The sequence below is a fragment of the Betta splendens genome, chromosome 6, assembly GCF_900634795.4.
Source record: "Betta splendens chromosome 6, fBetSpl5.4, whole genome shotgun sequence".
Taxonomy (NCBI): Eukaryota; Metazoa; Chordata; class Actinopteri; order Anabantiformes; family Osphronemidae; genus Betta; species Betta splendens.
The window spans coordinates 4,744,883-4,766,073 of NC_040886.2; the positions used below are offsets into that span (position 1 = coordinate 4,744,883).

The following is a 21,191-nucleotide window of genomic DNA, read 5'->3' on the forward strand; positions in this document are numbered from 1 at the left end:
CAAACAGAAAATTTGCACTTGTGAATAGTTAAAAAAATGACTTTATTGCCATGTTACACTATGGGTTATACAAGGAAAGCTGAAGAGTAACAGTGAAAGACTAGTACACACGTGAATTAATTACAAAAACAATGTTATTTGTTTGTTATTCAACATTCGGCTACAGATCAGATGACGGAAGACTCTGCTGTCGTCATCTGACAGAAAATGAGTGAATTAATAGCAGGTTTTTAAACGCAAACTTTATTTACATGAGAAATTTAAAACAATTACTGACTTCATGCCATGCTCCTTAAGCCTACACACAAACACTGACCCAGATACATCCAGTTTGGTCAATGCTTTACGCTGACTGAGCTGCAGCCGGCGCCTCGGCTCCTGGGGAATAACTGGAGGGGCGTTACATACAGTATGTACAGTCCTGCTTGGTTTGGCTGCTTACAGAGGCAGCGGAGGTCACCACCAGGACAGCCAGCTCACCAGCTGAGACGTGCTAAACTGTGTCCAAAACAGAAGCAGGAGCTTAACATGGGCCCCACCCCAGATGTCTTCTGCTTTTAATAGCAAGGAGGGAAGCAGACAGGTCCACTTCAGAAAAGATACAAAACCTCTGGCAAATGTGTAGTAGGGAATGAAAACAAACCCAAGTAGCTGTCAAACAACTGCAGAGTGGAGGCTTGTAGAGGGGATGACAGGGATGGATGCTGGATGTTCACTGCAGACTCAAGGAAAGTGTCTGAGATTGGCAGAAAATCAGACACTTCACTGTAAGCGCTGCACCTTTAAAGCCTGTTTAGAATTCTACAGATACACAGTAAACGCCAAGTTTCTGCAAATCTTCCAAATCATTATCTTATCACCTACACATGAGCAATCGTGACCGACCAGCCACAAGGGGGCAGTCACTGCATTTACACAGCCACACAGACATGGATCTATCCGAACACATTAGGACGAGGCACCCTGCAACCAAACAGACGTCACAACACCCACAAGCATATAGTTTAGTGATTCTAGCACGAGTTGGTGATGGCGTCATAATACAGCGAGTAGTTGACAGGAGAGTGGAGGAGGGGGCAACTACAGGACTAGGAGCTGTACACATGACTCTCCCTGACACTGAAAAGAAACTTGACAAAGAAAAGCATCTGTCCATCTGTACGAGTACTTGGTGAAACACGCTGGGACGGCTCTCGCAGTGCGCGTTTGGATTCAGATTATTTCAATCTGACAGTTACCTAAACAAGGGCAGATTTCCTTCATAGTACAGGCACAGTGGGTGGAGTAAGGTAATCTGAGTGTGTGTCTGTTGCTACGACCTGATTGGGCGAAGTTAGTGCTTTTTATTTCCACCTAGCATCTAAGAAGATAAAGTGAGTGTAAAAGAGGTGAACACTGGGAGATGTGGGCTCTGCAGATGACATGAGGCAGGGACGCCGTGCTCACTGCCGGTTGCTCTTTATTCTCTCCAGACGCTTCTTCAGGTCGTCCAGGTTAGCCGCCGGTGAGGCAGAGCGGGTGTGCGTGTGTGTTGTGGAGTGCGAGTGCGCGTTGTGCTCCTGCTGGTACAGCTCCCTGGACTCTTTGAGCTGGGACAGCTTGCTGTGGAGCATATCGGTGGAGGACGCCACGGACGGTTTCGAAGTCAGCAGGGATGAGATGGGAGGCCTCTGCTGGGGCTCGTCCTCGCCTCCGCCACCGCCCTGCAACACATGGAGGGAGAGATTAGCTTTGAGCCATTTTAAACCTTCCTTGTTCTTTCCTTCCAAGCACATAAGCACACCCATCTCTCTTCATTCAATCCCTCCATCAAGGTCTGAGGACCTTTCCTAACACCCACATAAAGTGACTGAACTGACCCTGGAGGTGTTTTCCAGGCCTTGTCGCTGTCTTAGGATCTTGAGTCTCTCATAGTAAACCGCGGGTTTCAGCTCCTCATTGCTGCTCAGAGTGGACTCCACTCCATGCTGAGGGATCACTGCCAAAACAAACACATGTCACTACACAATCCCCACCCCTGTCTCTTCTGAATGCACAGCGACCTGTTGCACCTGCTGAGGTTTGGATTCGACCTTTGCCTTCCCGCTCAGATTCGATCATGCGCAGGCCTCGTTCCACGTAGCTCTGGAAGAACTGGGACGTGTTCTTTAAGAATGGCTCGAGGTCTGCGTCAGAGTACTTCTGTTTGTACTCGTACAACTCTGTCAAACCCTAACGTGGAAACAAACAAACAAACAATACATTAGTTCACCTGTTCTAGAGTCTATGTAATTAACATCTGTTTCGGTCTGTGGAGCTCTTGGGGGGGGAAAAAAAAAAAAAAAAAGTTGGGCCGACCTCTTTTGTGTTCTCCTTGGAACCAATCTTCTTGAAGATTTCAGACAGGATGTCACTGACCTTTGCCTTTGACATTCGCTCATCCTGGGAACAAATTAATATTACATTACTGACAACACATATTAATTTGGCCAATAATCAAATAGCCACTTAAAGCAGATGTGCAATGATGAAGTCAAGACCAAAGCATAGAGAACTTCCACAGTTGCAAGGTCGCAGCTTTGTTTTCCAGAACTGACCCCAAATAAACCATTTATAAAGTTCTGAAAGCTCTTTGAAGTGGTGACAATGTAGTTGTGCTTAATGTAATTTAAATTTGCGTCAGTTTGACTTCTAGAAACAACGACAGACCTTGGGCAATATTATTTGAGAAAGAGGAGTTTGGGTTGAGGATGCCTCCATTCCATCAGCAAATCTAAAGCATATGTACAAGTACAGTGGAAAAACTACAAAAAATAAAAAGGAGGACCTGGCTAAACATGTAACTAGTCTATGTGTGGGTTGTGTCCCCCTCCACAAAAAGCTGCCCATAGTCTTTTCCAGACTGAACAGTAAAGACTGTAGGATATTGGTGCTGTGAGAGTTTAAAGACAGTAGACGGCAAAAGTCAAGTTGCAGTGTGTAGGGCAACTGCAGCAGTATATATGAAACGATAATAATGGGATGTGGATTTGGAGATGCTTCTAGCATTTTTATGGGCTGCTCACCGTACGCAGACCACCCTTCTCATTGCCTCGGTCACTCTTGAGTCCTGACAAATTTCCCGAGTGTTTGATCACACGTCTCAGATGTGCCTCCAGCTCCGACTCATTGCGGTTCTCTATCATGGATAAGTGGTCCAGGATCTGTTTAGCAAGACATTAGCAGTTTGACCCATTAACAATTGATACAGGTCACAACAATAATTGACATCTAAAGCTTTTAAGCACAATTTAGGTACACATGAAACAGACTGTCACCTTGGAGCCTGTGAGCCTGCAGAGAGTGTGTAACAGAGTCTTGAGGGTTCTGTGTGGGACATCGCTCTTGAGCTGCTTCAGTTTCTCCTTAGGGAACACCTTCATGAAGTTGTGGATGTCTAGTAAGATCCGATCAAGGTTGATGCTGTTGATAGTCTCTGGGAGGGAGCGGGTCATCCTCCACAGACACTGAACACACAGACAGAGCAGGTCAGAGTCCAGCAGTTACATGCCAGGTTATGTGTCTGTGATTGTGCTTACCTTCATGACCAGTTCAGCAAACATAGGAGGACCAGCTGTTGTGACTAAACTGTCCTGAAGCAACACCAGCAGAGCACTACAGAGATGGAAGGAGTTAGCAAAAGCAGGAGGGAGCCATGACTGCACAAACAGGTCACTGCATCCTTTAGTTAAACTACAGCGCAACTATGTGCTGACCTAATCATGTTTGTCTCATCAGACTTCTCCAGGACTCTGGTCACCAGCAGATTGACTGATCTGATCAGCTGCTGTCCATCTTCTATGTCTTCCACTCTGACATCCAGAATCAGTGTAATCAGACCGTGCATCAGGTCCTTCAGCACACCCATTGATGCCTCTCTGGCCAGGGACTCCATAGAGAACAACTAGGAGAGTGGGAAGGTTTATAAAGGTGTTATGATCTTAACTACTACAGAATCACATAAATGAGCACTATAGCACTGACTCACAGACAGCATGTTCCCTATGATGCAGCTGTACAGTTTGATGATGTCCTTCTTGTCCAGCCGGTCATCAGCCAGGTGCGTGCTGTAGATAAGCCTCAGCTGCATGAAGGTAGCAATAAGGAACTGATCGATGTGCCCAGACATCACGTCTGCTTTGTCCTCCTGGCGTAGCACCTCGTCAATCTGTCAGGGGACATCACGCACTTTACAGCAGCTTTAACACATATGACTAGTTCAGCTTACCAATAGTTGTGCCTATTTGCTTTGTGGGTTTCAATAATATTGCTAAAGCAAGTATTGCAGCAGGTAAGGAACCTAAAGCCAAGCTTTTAAATATATATATTCATGCTAGATGTTTATGTAAGGTCTACACACATTAACAACCACTGCTTCTACACTATGATGAACCATAAGCTGGGTTTACAGGAGTGATATTATACCTGTGCCAGTGCCTGGATACTGGTGTTCATGTCACTACTAGCCACCTGAGAGATCACAAAGTTGATGGTGGAGGCTGTGCTGTTGTGGAGGTCATCAAAGTGCGGAGACACAGAGCATATCCTTAAAAAAAAAAAAAAGTTTTAGTATGGTTTCAGTAACAGTATGGTTCCATCACTGAGAGATGAACATAGACACATATCAGCCGTATGTCTGCATTTACTTGGGTTCTGGGATCATGATGGGCTCCAAGAGTTCATCCAGTTTGTGTTGGACGAGGTCTGGTAGCTCACACACTTGGCTGTGGTCCATCTCAATCATGTCCAGGTCTAACTGGTACTCCTTGGGGATGGAGGGGTGGGAGGACTCGCTGTGCTGGCTGTTCTGGCGGGCTTGGCTGGATAGAGGAGTGAGTGAAACGTAATTACTAGTAATCATGAGAAAAGTTGTCTTAGGATGTGACGTTTTTGATCTGATACTATACAGAAAGATTAACTATTTTACCAAGAAACAGCAAATTATATTCTATTAAACATTGCAAAACAATATTTGGATTGGCACATCACAATCACCCACTTGTAAAACTAAAAGGTTTGGGAGTTCTCTAAATCACTGTGTATCACTATATCCACTGACTGATCAAACCAAGTCAACACTAGTGATAGGTTTTTAAATCAACCCTTTGCATGCTTTGTTGTGTCATTATAGCTGCAGCATTAGACAACCTCACACCCAGCACCCACCCTAAACAATGTCCATAACTGACCTGTAAGTTTCAGACACAGATTGGTAAGATAACGGTCAATTGATGGGCTGTTCTAGTTTTAAAACCAGCAGGTGGCATTGGCCTTGTAAGTAAGTAATCCCTAACATCAGGCTGTAAAGTCAGTCTTAAGTATTTACACATCTGAATGACATACTGAGGTTTCAGATAAAATGCTCACTGACACCAACAAAGCTTTGTAGGTCATTAGCGCTGTTTCCCCCTCACACCTCTCTTATCTTTCTCCTGCTTTTATCTCACAATATGTATTTTTTAAATTATGTTTATGATTTATAGACAATAGTTTTCCAAATGAATGATGCAAGATCCTATGAACAGCATACAAGCTCATCAATCCTCCACTGGCAGTATGTGAGAGAGAGACTTTCAATCCTCCACTGGCAGTATGTGAGAGAGAGACTTTCAATAGACATAACATACAAGACCACAATACACATGACGGCACATTTTGAACTTTAGTCATAGAGGAAGACGATGAGACCCTTTCTCTCTCAGATGTCAAGCACTTGGCTAAAAGTCAAATGTGACAATCAGGCAGGTCTGATCATGCACCTCATGAAACGGTCCTAGATCACATTCAAAGATTAGTGGTAGCAGTACAACACAGAAGAGGATCAATGACAGGGAGGAGGTACTCACATCCTATACGTGCGATACATTATTCTGCTCCGGAAAGGAAGGCAGGCGGAGCAGAGAGAGGAGGAGGAAATAAAAAAAATAAAATAAATAAAACCAAACCACACAGGAAGAAAGATGAAGGATTAAGACTTCCAAAAGTCAGAAGTAGACACATGCACATTAAGGCTGGTTTCACAGACATGGTGAATGATGAAAGTTCTATGGGTCAGTCTCTATAGAATGGGAGATGTATCTGTGAGAGCAACCCCACATGCAATGACTCTGTAAACACGAGGCAAAAAGAGAAGGATAGTTTAGTTGTCAGCAGATTTATGGCATGAAATCTATCTACAGTCACCACAGTCCACAAATCTGAAATCAAAAGGTGTTAGTTTGATAGAACGGGTAACGTGCAGGTCTGTCACAAGATACAGAAACACTAGCTACTGGAGACACTTGTATAAAGCATTGGTTAAATAGCCTACAGGTTAATATCTGAACAGTTTCATTGTCAGGTCTAAACACTTGGCCTCAGCATTAATGTATCCTTCCTGTGGTTGATCATTTATGTTCTCTCAAGTGATACTGTACTAAATGTGATGAAGCAGTTTTCTTGGGCAGTCGGTAATAATGAATAGACATGATTTTGTATGATAAGTGTATGGTAAGTATGGTATGGTAAGTAGTTTCTTTAAAACACAATTGATTTTGACTTAATGTCTATTTAATGATTCAGACAGACAGTGGTTCATAGTGTTTAAACCACTACTGCATTGAGTTGCAAATGTAATGCAAATAATTTTGCATTATATCAGAAATGTAACAACTCAGCTGTAAGGTCTGCAGCTGAACCTGGACAAGAGGCAGTAGACATTTGTGTTTCCATTCTCCATTTCAAATTGGAGAATGGAAACAACAGCAATTCAAACGCACAGATTTCTGGTCAGATTGATGTTTAATATAAAGTATATACAATAACACCCAGATCTAAAAATCGTCTCATGCATTTTTTTAAGTCATAATTTTTCATTAATTTATTATTTTACATTATACTGTTGATAACTTTAGACTCAACATAATGCATCCTACAAACAAATCATTTGACCTACTTGAGCTTGTTGGGGTCCTCCTGAGGAGTCTTGCGGAGGAAGGTGGCATTGGGATTCGCTGGGTGCTCTTTCTGAGACCTCTCTGGTGCACTCTGCTTGGCCGGGGCTGCAGGGGTCTTCTTGGCTGAACGCTTGATTCTCTCCTCCAACATGCTCATGTCCTTTTCTGACAGCTGTAAACAAGAATGTGCGAAGAAACATTTAAAACTGCAGCGTGAGACATGGGACCATGTTCTAATAGCACAGTGTTGTGATTTCTAGCTTACATTTCCTATGAGTTTGTAGACTTGTTCACCACAGACATTGTAGACGGCCACTACTGTGTTGAGGGCAGCATTGCGAACCGATGTGTCTCTGTCGCCGATGTGAACTGCGATCTCCTTCAGAGACTTAGCCGGCGTTGGCTGGCATACATTCATTCCATAGCCCTCTATTAAACAGCCCAACTCCTCCAGGCATTCTATGAACAAAAATCATCACCCCAAGTTATAAAAAGGGAATAGAATGTTGAAATTAGCACCAGTGCAGCTTAACCAGTAGCTGTATATTAAGACATACCAGCTCTTTGTTTGGAGTTTTTGGACTTCGTTCCATCCATGAGGAAAGGGAAGACCTTAGATGCTGGATAAACTTTACACAGCATGGCAAGTATGGCCCGTACATCTTTGCGTACCACATCTTTTGACTCTCCGACCTGAAGAAGGGGGACAAACAACTGAGCAAAAGCGTTGGGCCTTTTTTTAATAATTTCAAGGGTGACGTGGGTTCACCTTGAGTATGAGGTAAGGGACGAAGGAATTGGCCTCATACTCAGTCAAGTGGTAGTTCTCTCTGTTCAGCATGGCAAAAAGCAGCTTTAGATACTCCAGCACCTTCATCAGCACAGTGGTGTTGGTGTCGAAGAAGCGGAGGGTGAACCATTTCAGAATAAGGTCCAGACAGCTGATTGTGGCATCACGCTCACTCTCCAGCCTCTGGTCAATGGATACAAAGGAAGACAAGTTGTTTTTCAGATTGGACAGTTTTGGCAGCAACATGAGGTAAGGTCTTTAAAGCATCACCTCAATCATAACTCCTATGGCTTTGACGTGTCTCTGGAAGTCAAAGTGAAAGAGCTCATCTTGCAACCACTTAGCAAAGCAGGTGGACATCTGCGTCTTCAGCTGCTCCAAATATTCATCTCGAGGAGTAATAAAGTTCCACTTCAAAATCTAAAACACACAAAGAAGTGATTTTAACTGCTGCCTGGAGAATTTCTCACGTTAAAGTAGATTTTTTCCAAATGTGCTTTCATATTGTTATATTCTATATGAATTTGAAGTAATGTAGTTTATAAGTTATAAATAAATGTTGCTTAATGATTTTGAAATGATCTTGGCACAGTTACAATATAGTTTTATTACACAACAGTATATGTAGCCCTGAGTTCAGAGAACTCAGGTGCCGTAAGCCCGAAAAGGCAAAAACTATAACAACTAACCATAATCAAATCCTGTCCTTGAAATGAGTACTGTAAGCTAAAGAGTGATTATATGTATATACATGTATGTGGACACAGCGCAAACTAGTTTATTGCATCATTTTACTCATTACACACCTTGAGTTGTTTTTCCTCTTTGATTCTCTGCTCCTTAGCGTTAGGAATGAGAATAAAGATTGGTCCAGACTTATCTTCATCTTCCTTCATGCCTTTGGATGATGGCTTCTTGGCAGCTGCACCCTGAAGTGAAGGAAGCAAAAAAAAAAAAAAAATCACAATCAAGATGAAACACAGTGGTGGAACCTGTACTCCAGGTGACAATAGCTTTAGATGTAATTCTTGAACACGGAGCAAAGGTGTGTAGGTGACAGTAGAGTGAAACAGGAGACATCAGTCTGTGCTTATGCTGAGAAGCAGGTTATCACACAAATAAAGCATAGAAACACTGGTGTGAGCCCAAAACAGAACATACTAACATTGAAACACACATTCATGCAGTGAGCAGAAACATCTAAGTGAACATGTGCCCTTCTAGTTGTACTGTAAGCATGCAATTACTGCACTATATTAAGCTTTTAACGTCGACCATGCTAGCCTGAGATAAATCAGATTTCACCTGTGTGTATTCGATTCACAGTGGAAGTAGCAATTAGAGACAGACAGGCTTAGACTGGGAATCAGATAGTCTAGACAGGGGTCAACCGAGTGTCCACTGAGAAACTCTTTGTGAAACAGCAGCACGCACATGATGTTAAATATATTCTAGACCAGGTTTGATCAGGTGGACACCTGTCACACATCTACCTGTTGGCTGCCAGCAGCAGCCTTCCCTTTGCTGGGGGTCTTTTTACTAGTATTACTGTCCGTGTCCTTGGAGGAAGGGGGAGGGGTGGGTTCCTCGGGAGGGAAGGGTGGCTAGGTAAATACAAAACCATATTTTACAGTTCACATCTTGGGAAGACTAAAAGTCTACATGGAGTGAAGAATCAAAAAAAAGAAACAAGATCCAATGACTGACAACTGATGTACGACCAGTGCATGTGTGGTGCACGTTAACACAGATCAGTGCAGTTGATGCAGTTTTGGTTCTAAAATTCTCCAGTACATTATTTATGTGACCAGAGAGTCTAGAATGGCAGCACATGGAGTAACAGAATCTTCCCGTCAACCCAGACGTACTTTCTTAGCAGCAACTCCTCCTCGAACCTTCTTGGCTTCCGGTTTACTGTCTACGTCATCACTAACTGGCTGAGACCTGGAGGCTGCAAAACACAAAAAGTCAACCTTTAAACAACTTAAAAAAAAAAACTGAAAAAACACTGATCATCACCGTTGCACTATGAATGGACCTTCGGAAAATCTAATACAAACCTGAAGCAGATCTGCTTGGTTCTGAGATTGCTTTACTGCCTCCAGCTTTGGCAGGAGCAGCTGGTTTAGCTGGCATCACTGCTCTGGCTTTCTCCAACATGGCTACTACCTGGTCCTTGGATGCAGGCTAGAAGAAGGTACGACAGTTATGAATCATTGCCAGCTCTATGAGGCTGACTCATGGAAATTATCTTAGGAAAGTTCAGTACTTTGAGTTTCCCTGTAGCTTTAGTCATCTTGTCATAGCCCAGGTGCATCATGAATGTGGGCAGGGCATCTTGAGCTTTCTTGCGCACGTCTCCATTCCTGTCCTCCAGGCAGGCATAGAGCTGGGGGACACACAGCATCAAATCCCCTGGCACAGTCCTCATAGTGGGCAGCTTCTCTGCTAACCAGCCCAGCATCTGTGGGAAGAGTTTTATCAGCACATGGTGTGTTAACTTCCCAGATGAGAACCAAAGTCGTTTCACTGTTCTAACCTCCTGTCGAAGGAAGGGATTCTCTCTCTTCAGCTCCTCTGACAAATCCTCTCCCTCCAGCCATTCCTTCATCCCAGTCTGCTCCACCCAGGCCTGCAAAGTTGTCATGGCAGTCGCCCTGACATTAGGCTGCAGAGAAACAGTGCCAGGTCAACACCACTGTTGACACTCGTTTAGTCATTTCCTGTCATTCTGTACAAATTCTGTCATCAGTATGATCCACTTGTGCTATATATTTTCATCTTCATGAGTAATTAATTACGCTCTGAACCAAGAGCTTCATCTATGACATAATGTGTACTTCTTGAATGTGTAGCGCACGCTCAATGTTGCTTGTGGTGTATTTGTGTGGGCACCTTGCTGTCTCCTAGTACAGTGATAACAGGGATTCCCAGTGCTTTGACATGCTGCTTGAGACCAGGCCCCATGGCTGTAGCCAGCTGCTGCAGGATTGTTAAGGTCTGTTGGACCTGGTGAAAAAGAACATTTCTACATTTGTACCACTTTGGCATTGAAACATTACTGATGCTATCCTTTTAAATTATAAAAGTTACACTATTGTTAAAGCTGTGCTGGCTAAAAGTCAGCCATGACCGGACCTGGAGTTACAATGAGATCTGTTATTAGATTGTTAAGACTAACCAGGATCTTATTGGAATCACTCAGTCGTCCTTTAAGAGCCAGGGGCAGCTCCCCAAGGTTGGCTGTAATGAATTTGGCCTCAGAGATTATGGCTGCAGTCTCGTCTAGACCCTCCTTTCGGATTTTCCAGTTCTTATCCCCAATTTTGGACACAAGATCAGAAGTGATCTTGTCACTTGCAGGTAAACAAAAAAAGAATAGGAGTCAGTGTAATAGCAAACAATATTAAGCAAGTTACTTCCCACATTAAAGACAGCAACAAAAGAAAGGATCAAGGGTTACATGGGTCAACATATCACGCTACAACAAGCTTTAAGGGAAATTTAGTGCCATCTTTACTTTTATAGGATGAATCCAGTTAGAAAGTTTGATGTACCATCGAGATTTTAAATTGACTGAAGCAAAAAAGGAACCATGATTAAAGGGTTAACTAAAATGTCTTTTTCATTTTTATCTGATTATTTTACAGGGTGGGGAGCTAAATTTAGATGCTTACTACTTTTGAGATGAATGTTAGATAGATATTTACAGTAAGATAGAAGATATTTACAGTAAAGTCAAATAAAAACTTTAGGAAGAGGCAGAAAAAAAATCACAGATGTAATTTGAAGGAATTTGTGAATTAAAAAAAAAAATAATAAAAATCAGTGTTTAGTTACCCGATATCTGTTCTGGGAAGTAGGTCCATAATGGCCTGTCCTCCTCCATCCTCCTCCTGCTCCTCTCCATCATCACCCTCCTCTTCAGCTGCTGCCTTCTTCACAGACCTGAATGGGGCTGGTGGAGACTGACCCTGCATCTACAGAGCAACAAAGACAGATGTGAAAGAGAGACATCACTAGAGAATACGGAGCTAAATTACAACCTCGGTAACCTGTGGTAAATAGGATCAACACATTTTCAGACAACCTTAGGTTAGATTAAACCTACCTTTTCAAACTCAGCATCTATCTGTGAAAGGAGAGCTGGCTTCTCATCTTCAAAGAACATGCGTAGTGGAGCTCCCATATAAAGGTACATAACTCCCAGCAGGGTGATTGCTGCTGTTCGCACTGCAGGGTTAGTGGCTGCCAGAGCAGTCTTCACATTGTTGATGAAAGCCTTCACATTTATGCTAAAGGTGAGAGAGAGAGACAGTAAAGAGTAACCAACACATCCTCCCACATTCTCTTACAAGCCTTGGAGTGACAAGGATCTGTTGCCTTGAGAGAAAATAGCGAGTGAAGTGTTTGGAAAAATGAATGTAGTCTTTAAACGAATTGTTCAGGCTGAAATTACCCAGCAAAGCCAAACTCCTTCATGGCGTTAGCCAGCCAGTTGAGAGTCTCTGCCTGGTTCTTGGGATTCTTCTGTGCAAATGCCATAGAGACAACCTGAGAAAAAAAAAAGTGTAAATTCTTGCGAATAATATTAATTGACAGCACATTTACTTTACACCCGAGAGAGAGAGAGAGAGAGAGAGAGAGCGCGAGAGCGAGAGACAAACAAACAAAAACAACCGATCAACACAAACCTGTTCTGCAGTCCATGGCAGTGAGCAGGCCTCTCCAATAGCAGTCAGGCCTTCTTTGGCATTCACGCCACATTTAATGTCACCGATCTTGTCCACCAAACCATCTAAAACCATAAAGGCTGATGTCTTGGAGAACTGTCCTCTCTGAGCAATAAGAGCCACAATGTGCAGCTTCATCTGCATCACCTACACAGGATGAGAGATGTTAGGGCTCAGCCCTTTGAATTGAGCTCTGCAAAAGTAAGAATCTGGCAATGCAATACTGAAGATCTGAGTCAATAAAGTGCAATGATTCCGAGCAGCTGCTGCACTGATATGTTACCTGGAAGTTAGTCTCTTTCCAGCCTGGTTTCTTGGCCAGCATCCTTACTAAGGCCTGACAGGGCATCTCTGCCTTGTCCATGGTCTCAACGGCCTAGAAGCAACAATCAAAGCACAGGTTAACATTCCTGCACATAATTATTGACCAGGTAATGACATGCAAGAGCTATTTGTTAATAAATTAGAAAATAGAAAATTATAAATAAAGAGAGAGCGAGTCATAAAGAGAGCGAGACCGTACCTTCTGGAACTCCTCCATACTAGCCAGTCTCTCCTTCCAGTTGGCTGAGTCCAGCTGCTGCAGACAGGAGGCAGGAAGTACACTGGCTGCCAGCTCCTCACACAGCTCAGGCTGTCAGACACAAACCCAGGTCACTCCATGATACCAAATCACTACATCTTAATCTTACTAACTGTTTTTTGATTGTTTTATTGCAAGCGTTTCTGTTCAATTTGTTGAGTCGACATTGAATTAAGCCAAATTAGGTAAAACTCATCTTAAAAGTTTTTGACTTACAGACAGTTCGCTCTCTGTGACTTCTTTAGTGTCGGATGTCTTCTTGGTTTTCCCACCAGCTGCAGATGTTTGTTTGCCTTTTTTGGCAGGGCCAGATGATGGCTAAATAAAACAGTGCATTCATAAACGATTAAAGCAACTTAGCTACAGTGGCAATGAGCCAACAGGTGACAGCAAAAGGCCACTGATTATGGCTCAGTGTGTACCTTGCTGGCAGAAGTGGTTTGGGTCTTCTTGGGTGGAGCAGATGATTTAGGTGGAGCTTCAACTGTTGGAGGTGCTTTGGTTGCAGGCCTCTTATCCGCCGCACCTCCTCCCTTTCTCCCTCCAGGGAGCTCCACTTTATCAGCACACTCTTTTATCTGACATTAGAACCAAAGAACAGTGTTAAGCAGTGGATGGTGAAAATTAAAAGCTAAAGTGTTTTTACATCTCATCCTTTCCTATGGATTAACACCTTATCCAGTTTGAGTTTATCCAAATCTGCCAGGAACGGGTTTACAGCTTTCTCTCCCACCACTTTCATGGCTGTTCCCAGAGCTTCAAAAGCAGCATCACGCACTTCAGGAGCAGAATCATTCACTTGCTGTGGTAGTTCAAAAGCAAAGAAACCTGTCATTATATCTGTGAAGGCCTTGAGTTATTTATATGATCAATTGAATTACATTACCTTAATAAGAGCAGCACAGAGGGGTTTGAGGATGCTCTTGGGTAGAGTGGCCTGTGTGCAGTGTCTGATAGAGCGAGCCAGAAACAGAGAGGCCTGCTGCTTAATAGACGGGTTCTTATTGTCCATTACACCCAGTATGTCCTCTGAAAGGTTCTGGAGAGTGGTCTGGAAAAAACAACATTACACATGCTATAGAAAAGTATCTAGCAGTCTATGTTAAGTTTAAATGCATTAGATGTGGTCTGAAGAGACAATAGAGTGCTCCATAAGTAGCCACAGCAGCCATTAGGTTAAGAATGAGAAGAATCCACATCAGTACTCTGCAGTCTTATAGCATAAGCCCATATGAGAGCTGTTTTAAAGAAGGGGAGGAAATTGCTGACTTGAGTAAGCATCAAGACGTAATAAACACCTTGCTTATAGAAAGAGGACAACACACTGAGTAAAGCCACACTGTCTTCAGTTCTACACATGCGTTTCAGAACTTTACCATTTACCATTAATGTTATACTTACAGTGAGAAAAATGGCATCAATAGCCTCCTGCAGCGACTGGACTACCTGAGGTTTCTTCTCCTTGAACTTCTCCAGAATAGTTGGAACTACCTAAACACACCCATGAAACACAAATACTTATGAGAGGACTGCATTTGAGCAGAACCAGGACTTGCTAGCTCCTGATGGTCCCAAAATCATTCTGTGGTAGTTGCATCTTGCTGCCTCATTAGAGCTCCATTAAAAAGCATAGTATAGAGCTAACAGTATCATGAGAAACATGAGCAGTTCTGTATTTTATTGCATAAGGCCTTAATTGACTTGACAATTTGTAACAATCGAAGTAAGATTGACATCTGATATTTTAAAGCCATTTAATCTATGTCTCTACAATGAATAAAACAAAAATGAAGAGTTACTTACCTGTCCTGCATATGTGCCAAATTTCTTCCTGAGACCAGAGGCCAGTCCAGCCAGGCATTTAGCTGCCATTGACACCAACATCACATTGGCATCCTTTCCCACCACCTGCAACATTAAGCCAGTGTACAATGAGACAGCAGACCCCCCCCCTCCGTGCTAGACCAAACTGTCAAAACAGTGACATCCACAAGTTCACTTAAATCACCAAAGACTCATCACCTTTTTCAGTGCCCTGACAAGGTCTCCATAGTCTCCATTCTCTAGTTTAGGGTTCTTGGTCAGAGCCTCCACAGCTTCTAGGGCTTCTTTCCTTTCCTGCCACTTCTTAGCTTCCTGCAGAAACAAGACAACATTTTGCCCATTTAAGTGTCAATGACCCTTTTTCATTTTAGTTGACACTTGTTGTACATAGGTTACCCAGGGACAGGATTCTATCTGTGCAGTAACCTTATTTTAATGCCACTTGTGCTCACCTCCAGATATTACCAATTCTTTCCTTCTATGCAAAAAGTGCCAAATGAAATTCAATTAAAATAAAAAAAGTTTTAACTGATTCTTATCTCTTGCAGCTTATATGGACAGTTCATTCAGCAGCTGTACTGTAGCAGTAACTGTGCGTCACTAACATTACATAAAGTACTTTACTATGCGCACACAACTATCATGTTTAACATTTATGATTTTGGCTGACATTTACTAAATGATGGCAATATATTTTGTTTTTTAAAATAAGCAGAAATAGAATGCATGTTTTCTACATTTTCTGATTCTGATCTCAGTTGGACACAGTTTTGGTGCCTAACGCACAGTCAGAAGCCATACTTTGTAAATGACAGGCCGAAATTATGTCATTGCATGTGTCTGGAGAAGTTAGGACAGCAAGCAGCATTCTTAAAAACCAACAATAATCAAACTTACTATTTTCTCAAAGAAGTCTTTGGGCATCTTTGACAAAATCTCCACAGGTTCTAGTAGTTCATAGGGATCCACTGCTGCAGCCACTTCCACCTCATCCTCTCCTGACATAAGGACAGAAGTCACTGGATTATAATACTGCTCCTCTTCACGAAACATCAAAAAGATGTACATACATACATACATACATACATATTTGTTTAGCAGCAGTTCAACCTACCCTCAGAGTTGTCACCCCCATGTGCTTGTTGTTGTTCAAATTTGGCCTTCAGGTCCTGCTGGGAGCGCAAGAACCTGGTTTGCTTAGGAGGAGACAAAGGCAGCTTCACCCACTCCTCCTCTAGCTCCTTCAGCTGCAGGCACAAATGTAACGCTTTTTAATTTGACTCTTAAAAATATCAGTGTTATGATAGGGCAGTATGCATATGGAGGTTCGCACCTGTACAGAGTTAATGTTCTGCAGTGAGGGTCTCAGAGCATCTCTAATCCATTTGTAGATCTCGACAGCGAGCTGCTTGGCTTCATCTCTCACTGCCTTCTCTCTGGACTCGAACTGCTTGGCTAAAATCTTCACTACTGGCTTTAATGTCACTATCTTTGAGCCAAACTCACTAAAGGAGAGATAATAACGAGGTTAGTAGGGGAAAGCACAGCATGATAAAGTACCAGTACAACTAAGTCAGTATCCTTAGTTGGTGAAAGAGTGCAACCTTGATACTGGTTCAGTGGAGAGAACACATTAATTTGAGCCTGACTGTTCGCTTGGAGAAGATTCCAGAGACTTAAGTTTTTCATAATTAGTGTGTCAAGATTCAAGTGGTGTAATGGGGATTTAAAGCAAAGTTACTGTGACAGCAGTCATATAGTTCTTCACCCAACAAAATATATTTAATCTCACACAAGCTCATTTCTTCCAACTCAGGAAAACAATGACTGACCTCAGGGCCTTCCTGAGTGTCTCGATGCAGGCCACCACTATCTTGGGATTTTTGTTGTCCAATCCTTTCAGCAGCTCATCTTGTACCACCTCAGCCTTCTCTATTTCAATGTACATCAGGCAGATGTCTGTGCCAAGCTCCTTTGCCCGGGCTTTTGGCTGGTTGAATACTCTGGTCACCACGCCCGACACCACCTCAGCTGTAGTTCTGAGGCAAGAGACACATGAACACATCATTATTAATTGTACATCAAACAGACACAAAAACAATGTGTGTGGCTTAATAATGGGGAGGTTTTGGCAGATTGTATTAACATCATGTTTGGGAAAAAGGGGTTTAATCCTTTTTATCATTCTACATTAGAATAAATGTATAATGATATATAAAAACAAAAGAAGAATATAAACCAAACATGTACACACATTGCAGCAATATAAAACCAATAGGTTACTTGTATGCATAAAAAAAAAAAACATACCCAATTTATTTCTATGCTGTTTCTATGCTGCCAGTAGTGCTATTTCTATGTCATTCATATAGATGTTTTGCCATGCCTCATTTAGTCCAGCAAATGCATGCCACACACACACACACACACACACACACACACACACACACACACACACACACACACACACACACACACACACACACACACACACACACACACACACACACACACACACACACACACACACACACACACACACACACACACACACACACACACACACACACACACACACACACACACACACACACACACACACACACAAATTTCATCCTCCATAACTACTCACTTGCCAGCTACATGAGCATTCTCAATGTAGGCCAGGGCTGCCTCCAGGCCTTTAAGTTGAGCAACAGCATTAGATTCAGTAACAAACTTCTTGATGAGTCCCAGGTACTTCCCCCACTCTGGACTCTTCTCATCTTCTATCCTCTGAAATAACTTCAGAGCTTCCTCATAGCCATTAAGACGGGCTTTCCACACCTAAAGAACGACAGGGATGAACAAAATCGTGTTACAAGGTGCATCAATTGGGATGCAAGTCATACATGTATGCTGCAAAATTTACTCATTGACAGGTAATTCAATGAGATGTGGAAGAAAATAAAAATACATATTATTACAGATAACCCAGAGTTTAGGAGTGTAGCAGTCTGTCCTTAGTACTTCTGCTCATGAAATCTCTTAAATGAGGATTTGTGATACCTTCACTCCTGCTGGGTGAACCATCCCATATGCTGCTTAGTGCACCAGTGCTTCCAATTTTTCCAGGACATTAGTTGTAATAATGCATTTATATAAACAAAACAACAATATATACATACATCTTGGAAATTTAGACATGAAAAAAACTCAGATTTGATTTTATAACAATCTAAATTCAACCACTAAACTAGTTAAGTTAGCACAAACTAAGAATAGTTCTGAAGGAACAACATCAGTTAATCACCTTGTGTTCACATTTCTGGTCAATGGGAAGCTTCATCCACTCGCTATCGTCCCCCATGGTGAGAGCTGGGGGTGGGCAGGCTACCCCAAATGTACTCAACTGGAACAACAAAATTTGGAGCATTAGTAACCATCCATTTACTACTAGGCATGTTTTATATGATTCTAAGTTTCAAATGACCACACCATCCACAATTTCAATCAAATCGCTTTTAGTACTTCAGTGTATTGCCTAACTAATGGTGAGTTGAACAGATCTGTTGCAAGCCACGAACTGCAGCTTATAGCTACAAGTGGATGAATGATTTCATTTAATGTCATGCAATTTCTTTTTGCAAAGATGTCAACATACAGTGCAAAATAACAAAGGGGCTAACAAACAAACAAACATCATCTCATCAGGGCTGCATATTCTCCAGACTGATATTCTGTCACTGATCATAGGTGATCAACCTAAATTTAGGTTTGTACTTGTTCTTTGAAACGTCAAATTTTTGTTAAAGGAATATTGGGCTGCTTAAGACCTCAAATGTTACTAACCTCCACTTCAAAGCATAGGTCATGCAATTGCCTAATGCACATTCAGGGAGGGGCCACGGATTCCGATTTCTCATTGATCCATCAAGTAAACAGACTAAAGAAATTATACACTTCTGCAAAACACTGTCAGCTTGGAGCCCGCAGTAAACAAACAAGGGAATCTCTCTTAAGAGAGGGAACTCTTAAGTAGATCATGGGACCCTGAGCGACTGCCGTTACTTTACAGTTAAGACAAATCTTTATTCATCCCACAATGGGAAAATTCAAATGCCAGAGCAGCCGCAAAAAACAGCAAGATGCAGAAACAGTTGGACAGAAACAGACCTCAAATATCAAAAACGCTGATATGACAACCCAGACGGGCTAAAGCACTGACAGTTAATGCAGAATTACCAACCTCTATGACATGAGTGATTGCGCTTAGAACCAACAGTAAACGAGCTGTCAAGGCCAAAGACAAACGGCCTACAACAACATCTGATCCATGACCCAGCTGTAACCATGTATTACAAAAGCACCTGCAATATGAAGCACAGGGATGCGAATCAAACTCAAACGCATGCCAGAATAAGCAAGCGTGGTTTGGAAACATGACTCAATGAAAGCTAGCCTAGTGGAGTCTACGTCCAGCTACCCGGTCGGGCTGAAAGCCGTGTCGTCACCTAGCGGGTACCAGCTGGCTTCCAACTGGCCAGACGAGCAGCAGGCAGCATCTTAACTAATTACTAATACGCACCAGTCACTTGAGCGCCAGTGAGTCGCTAACTTAGCAACAACACTGACACATCACTGACGAGTTAGCTCGCTAACCCGCTCATTCCAGCTGAAGCCGAGCGGCAAACACTGGCGACCAACCGCAACATGGCGACAGCATATCTGGTATAAATGCATCAGGCCATAAATGCTCTTACTGCCACCTTAATCGTTAATAACGTCACTAGCGTTCAGTAGCCTTTAGCTGCTTCCAAACAAGGCTAACCTTCTATCGGCGCCAACGCAACCAGGCCTAACAACGCACTTCACCTCGACAGCTGTAGAACCACAACAACCCGATATGCAAACTGAGTCAGTCACGAGCTTTAACCAAAAGAAGTTACCAATTTTGTAGACGTGGGATACCTGTTTGCGTCTCTAGGAGACAATACAATGCTGGTAGCCCGGTTAGATGACGGCGATAATGGGTTCCACAGAGAAGACTAACCTAGCTTTATATAGTCGCCCCGAGTGCCATCTAGAATACAGCAAATAACTTCCGGTACAAAATAAAATGTGCTAACTTAACTATTAGCGTTTTCAACAAAGTATCGAATTGACTTAAAACTATTGTCTCTTAGTGTCTATCTTGAAGGAAACAACACTGTGAAGCACGGGATATTGTATTTAAAAGCCATGGTGTGCATTTCAAACGTGTGAACTTTTAATTTTCTAGGTACATTTCCGGTCACAAAGGTACTTGCGACGTCTAACTTGGTGAAGGCTTTTGAAATGTCTCCAAGGGCGGAGAGACAGGAGTGGCGCGTGCATGGGCACCACCCTGACTACACAAGTCATTGTGTGAGAATTTAGACAAAAATATGGTCTCACTGCACGAATAATCAATTTAACAATGGAAAACGTCTACAAAGACAACGCAACGTAGAGTTCACGTTTCGCACGATTGCATTTTACTGAATAGCGACAGTATTATGGACTTCCTTATTTGTCTCTAGACAAAGCTAATTATTGGTTCGATTTAAACTACGACCCACCCCTAAAGGGTGGAAATCCTTTACTGGTTGGTAGGTGACGCATTGACGAACCGCTGGATGTGATTTGATTGGCTATTCCAAATTTAAGACATCCTTATCAATATAAGAATCTATTCACCATTGGTGCATTTTTCTGTTGCCTGAAGCAGAAGGAAATGACTGCTGCTTCTACTTGTGGAGCCAAATGTTTGGTCACTTGGAAAATAAACTATAATAAAAACACAAAAGGTTACATTTTTTTATTACAAATACATTTATTTTCCTTATGAATGAAAAAAGGCACGTAATAGCATTAAGACAAGAAGAAGGAGAAGGGGGGCTCATGAGCTGAAATAAGGTACGAACCCGTGAAATGCGGTAAAATGTACTTGTCGATTCCTTTTATTGGCTGCAGTATAGTTGAAAATATGAGTGAGACTTTGTTCCACTAGTCAAGTTATGACTAGTAGATTAAGCTCAACGTGGCACTGACGCAGTGTGTTCAGGTAGGTCTGTACAAACACGTCACTGCTTGGTGTTCTATTCCTAGTCACTAGATCGCGCAAAGAAGTGTGAGTCTTTCGTGTGATAAGAATAAGAAAACCTTTAATTGTCCGACAGTGGGGAAATTGCCTCTCATAACAGCACAAATACAGAATACAGAGACTACACATGATACAAAAAAAGAGAAATACAGAAACAGAATTAAAAGTCAAGTTGTGTTTGCACAGTACAACATAATACAGGTGG

The 21,191-nt window shown here is 42.4% G+C and overlaps 1 protein-coding gene across 4 annotated transcripts; it reads right to left on the bottom strand.

Annotated features, from left to right (window-relative positions):
- Positions 1–18: 18 nt before the first annotated feature.
- Positions 19–19,986, bottom strand: ckap5 (cytoskeleton associated protein 5). Of its 4 annotated transcripts, none has more exons than XM_029153457.3 (45): positions 19,834–19,986; positions 18,176–18,274; positions 17,516–17,709; positions 16,716–16,922; positions 16,217–16,388; positions 15,998–16,130; positions 15,781–15,881; positions 15,082–15,195; positions 14,863–14,967; positions 14,461–14,550; positions 13,946–14,110; positions 13,733–13,861; positions 13,482–13,637; positions 13,276–13,377; positions 13,000–13,110; positions 12,760–12,852; positions 12,438–12,623; positions 12,203–12,297; positions 11,855–12,038; positions 11,584–11,723; positions 10,925–11,099; positions 10,639–10,752; positions 10,283–10,411; positions 10,013–10,207; positions 9,804–9,930; positions 9,612–9,694; positions 9,237–9,347; positions 8,550–8,672; positions 8,014–8,163; positions 7,723–7,926; positions 7,511–7,646; positions 7,219–7,412; positions 6,953–7,125; positions 5,865–5,888; positions 4,665–4,838; positions 4,444–4,564; positions 4,007–4,186; positions 3,735–3,922; positions 3,558–3,633; positions 3,297–3,485; positions 3,045–3,182; positions 2,338–2,421; positions 2,052–2,211; positions 1,860–1,978; positions 19–1,703 (listed from the first exon to the last, which is right to left on the bottom strand). In XM_029153457.3, exons 2-45 carry the CDS (start codon positions 18,230–18,232, stop codon positions 1,443–1,445), a joined length of 6,162 nt encoding a protein of 2,053 aa, XP_029009290.1. In that variant the 5' UTR covers positions 18,233–18,274; positions 19,834–19,986; the 3' UTR covers positions 19–1,442. The 4 variants fall into 4 exon arrangements, with proteins under 4 accessions (XP_029009290.1, XP_029009291.1, XP_055365711.1 ...); XM_029153458.3 differs by having other exon boundaries at positions 19,812–19,934; XM_055509736.1 differs by lacking the exons at positions 9,237–9,347; positions 19,834–19,986.
- Positions 19,987–21,191: the final 1,205 nt, after the last annotated feature.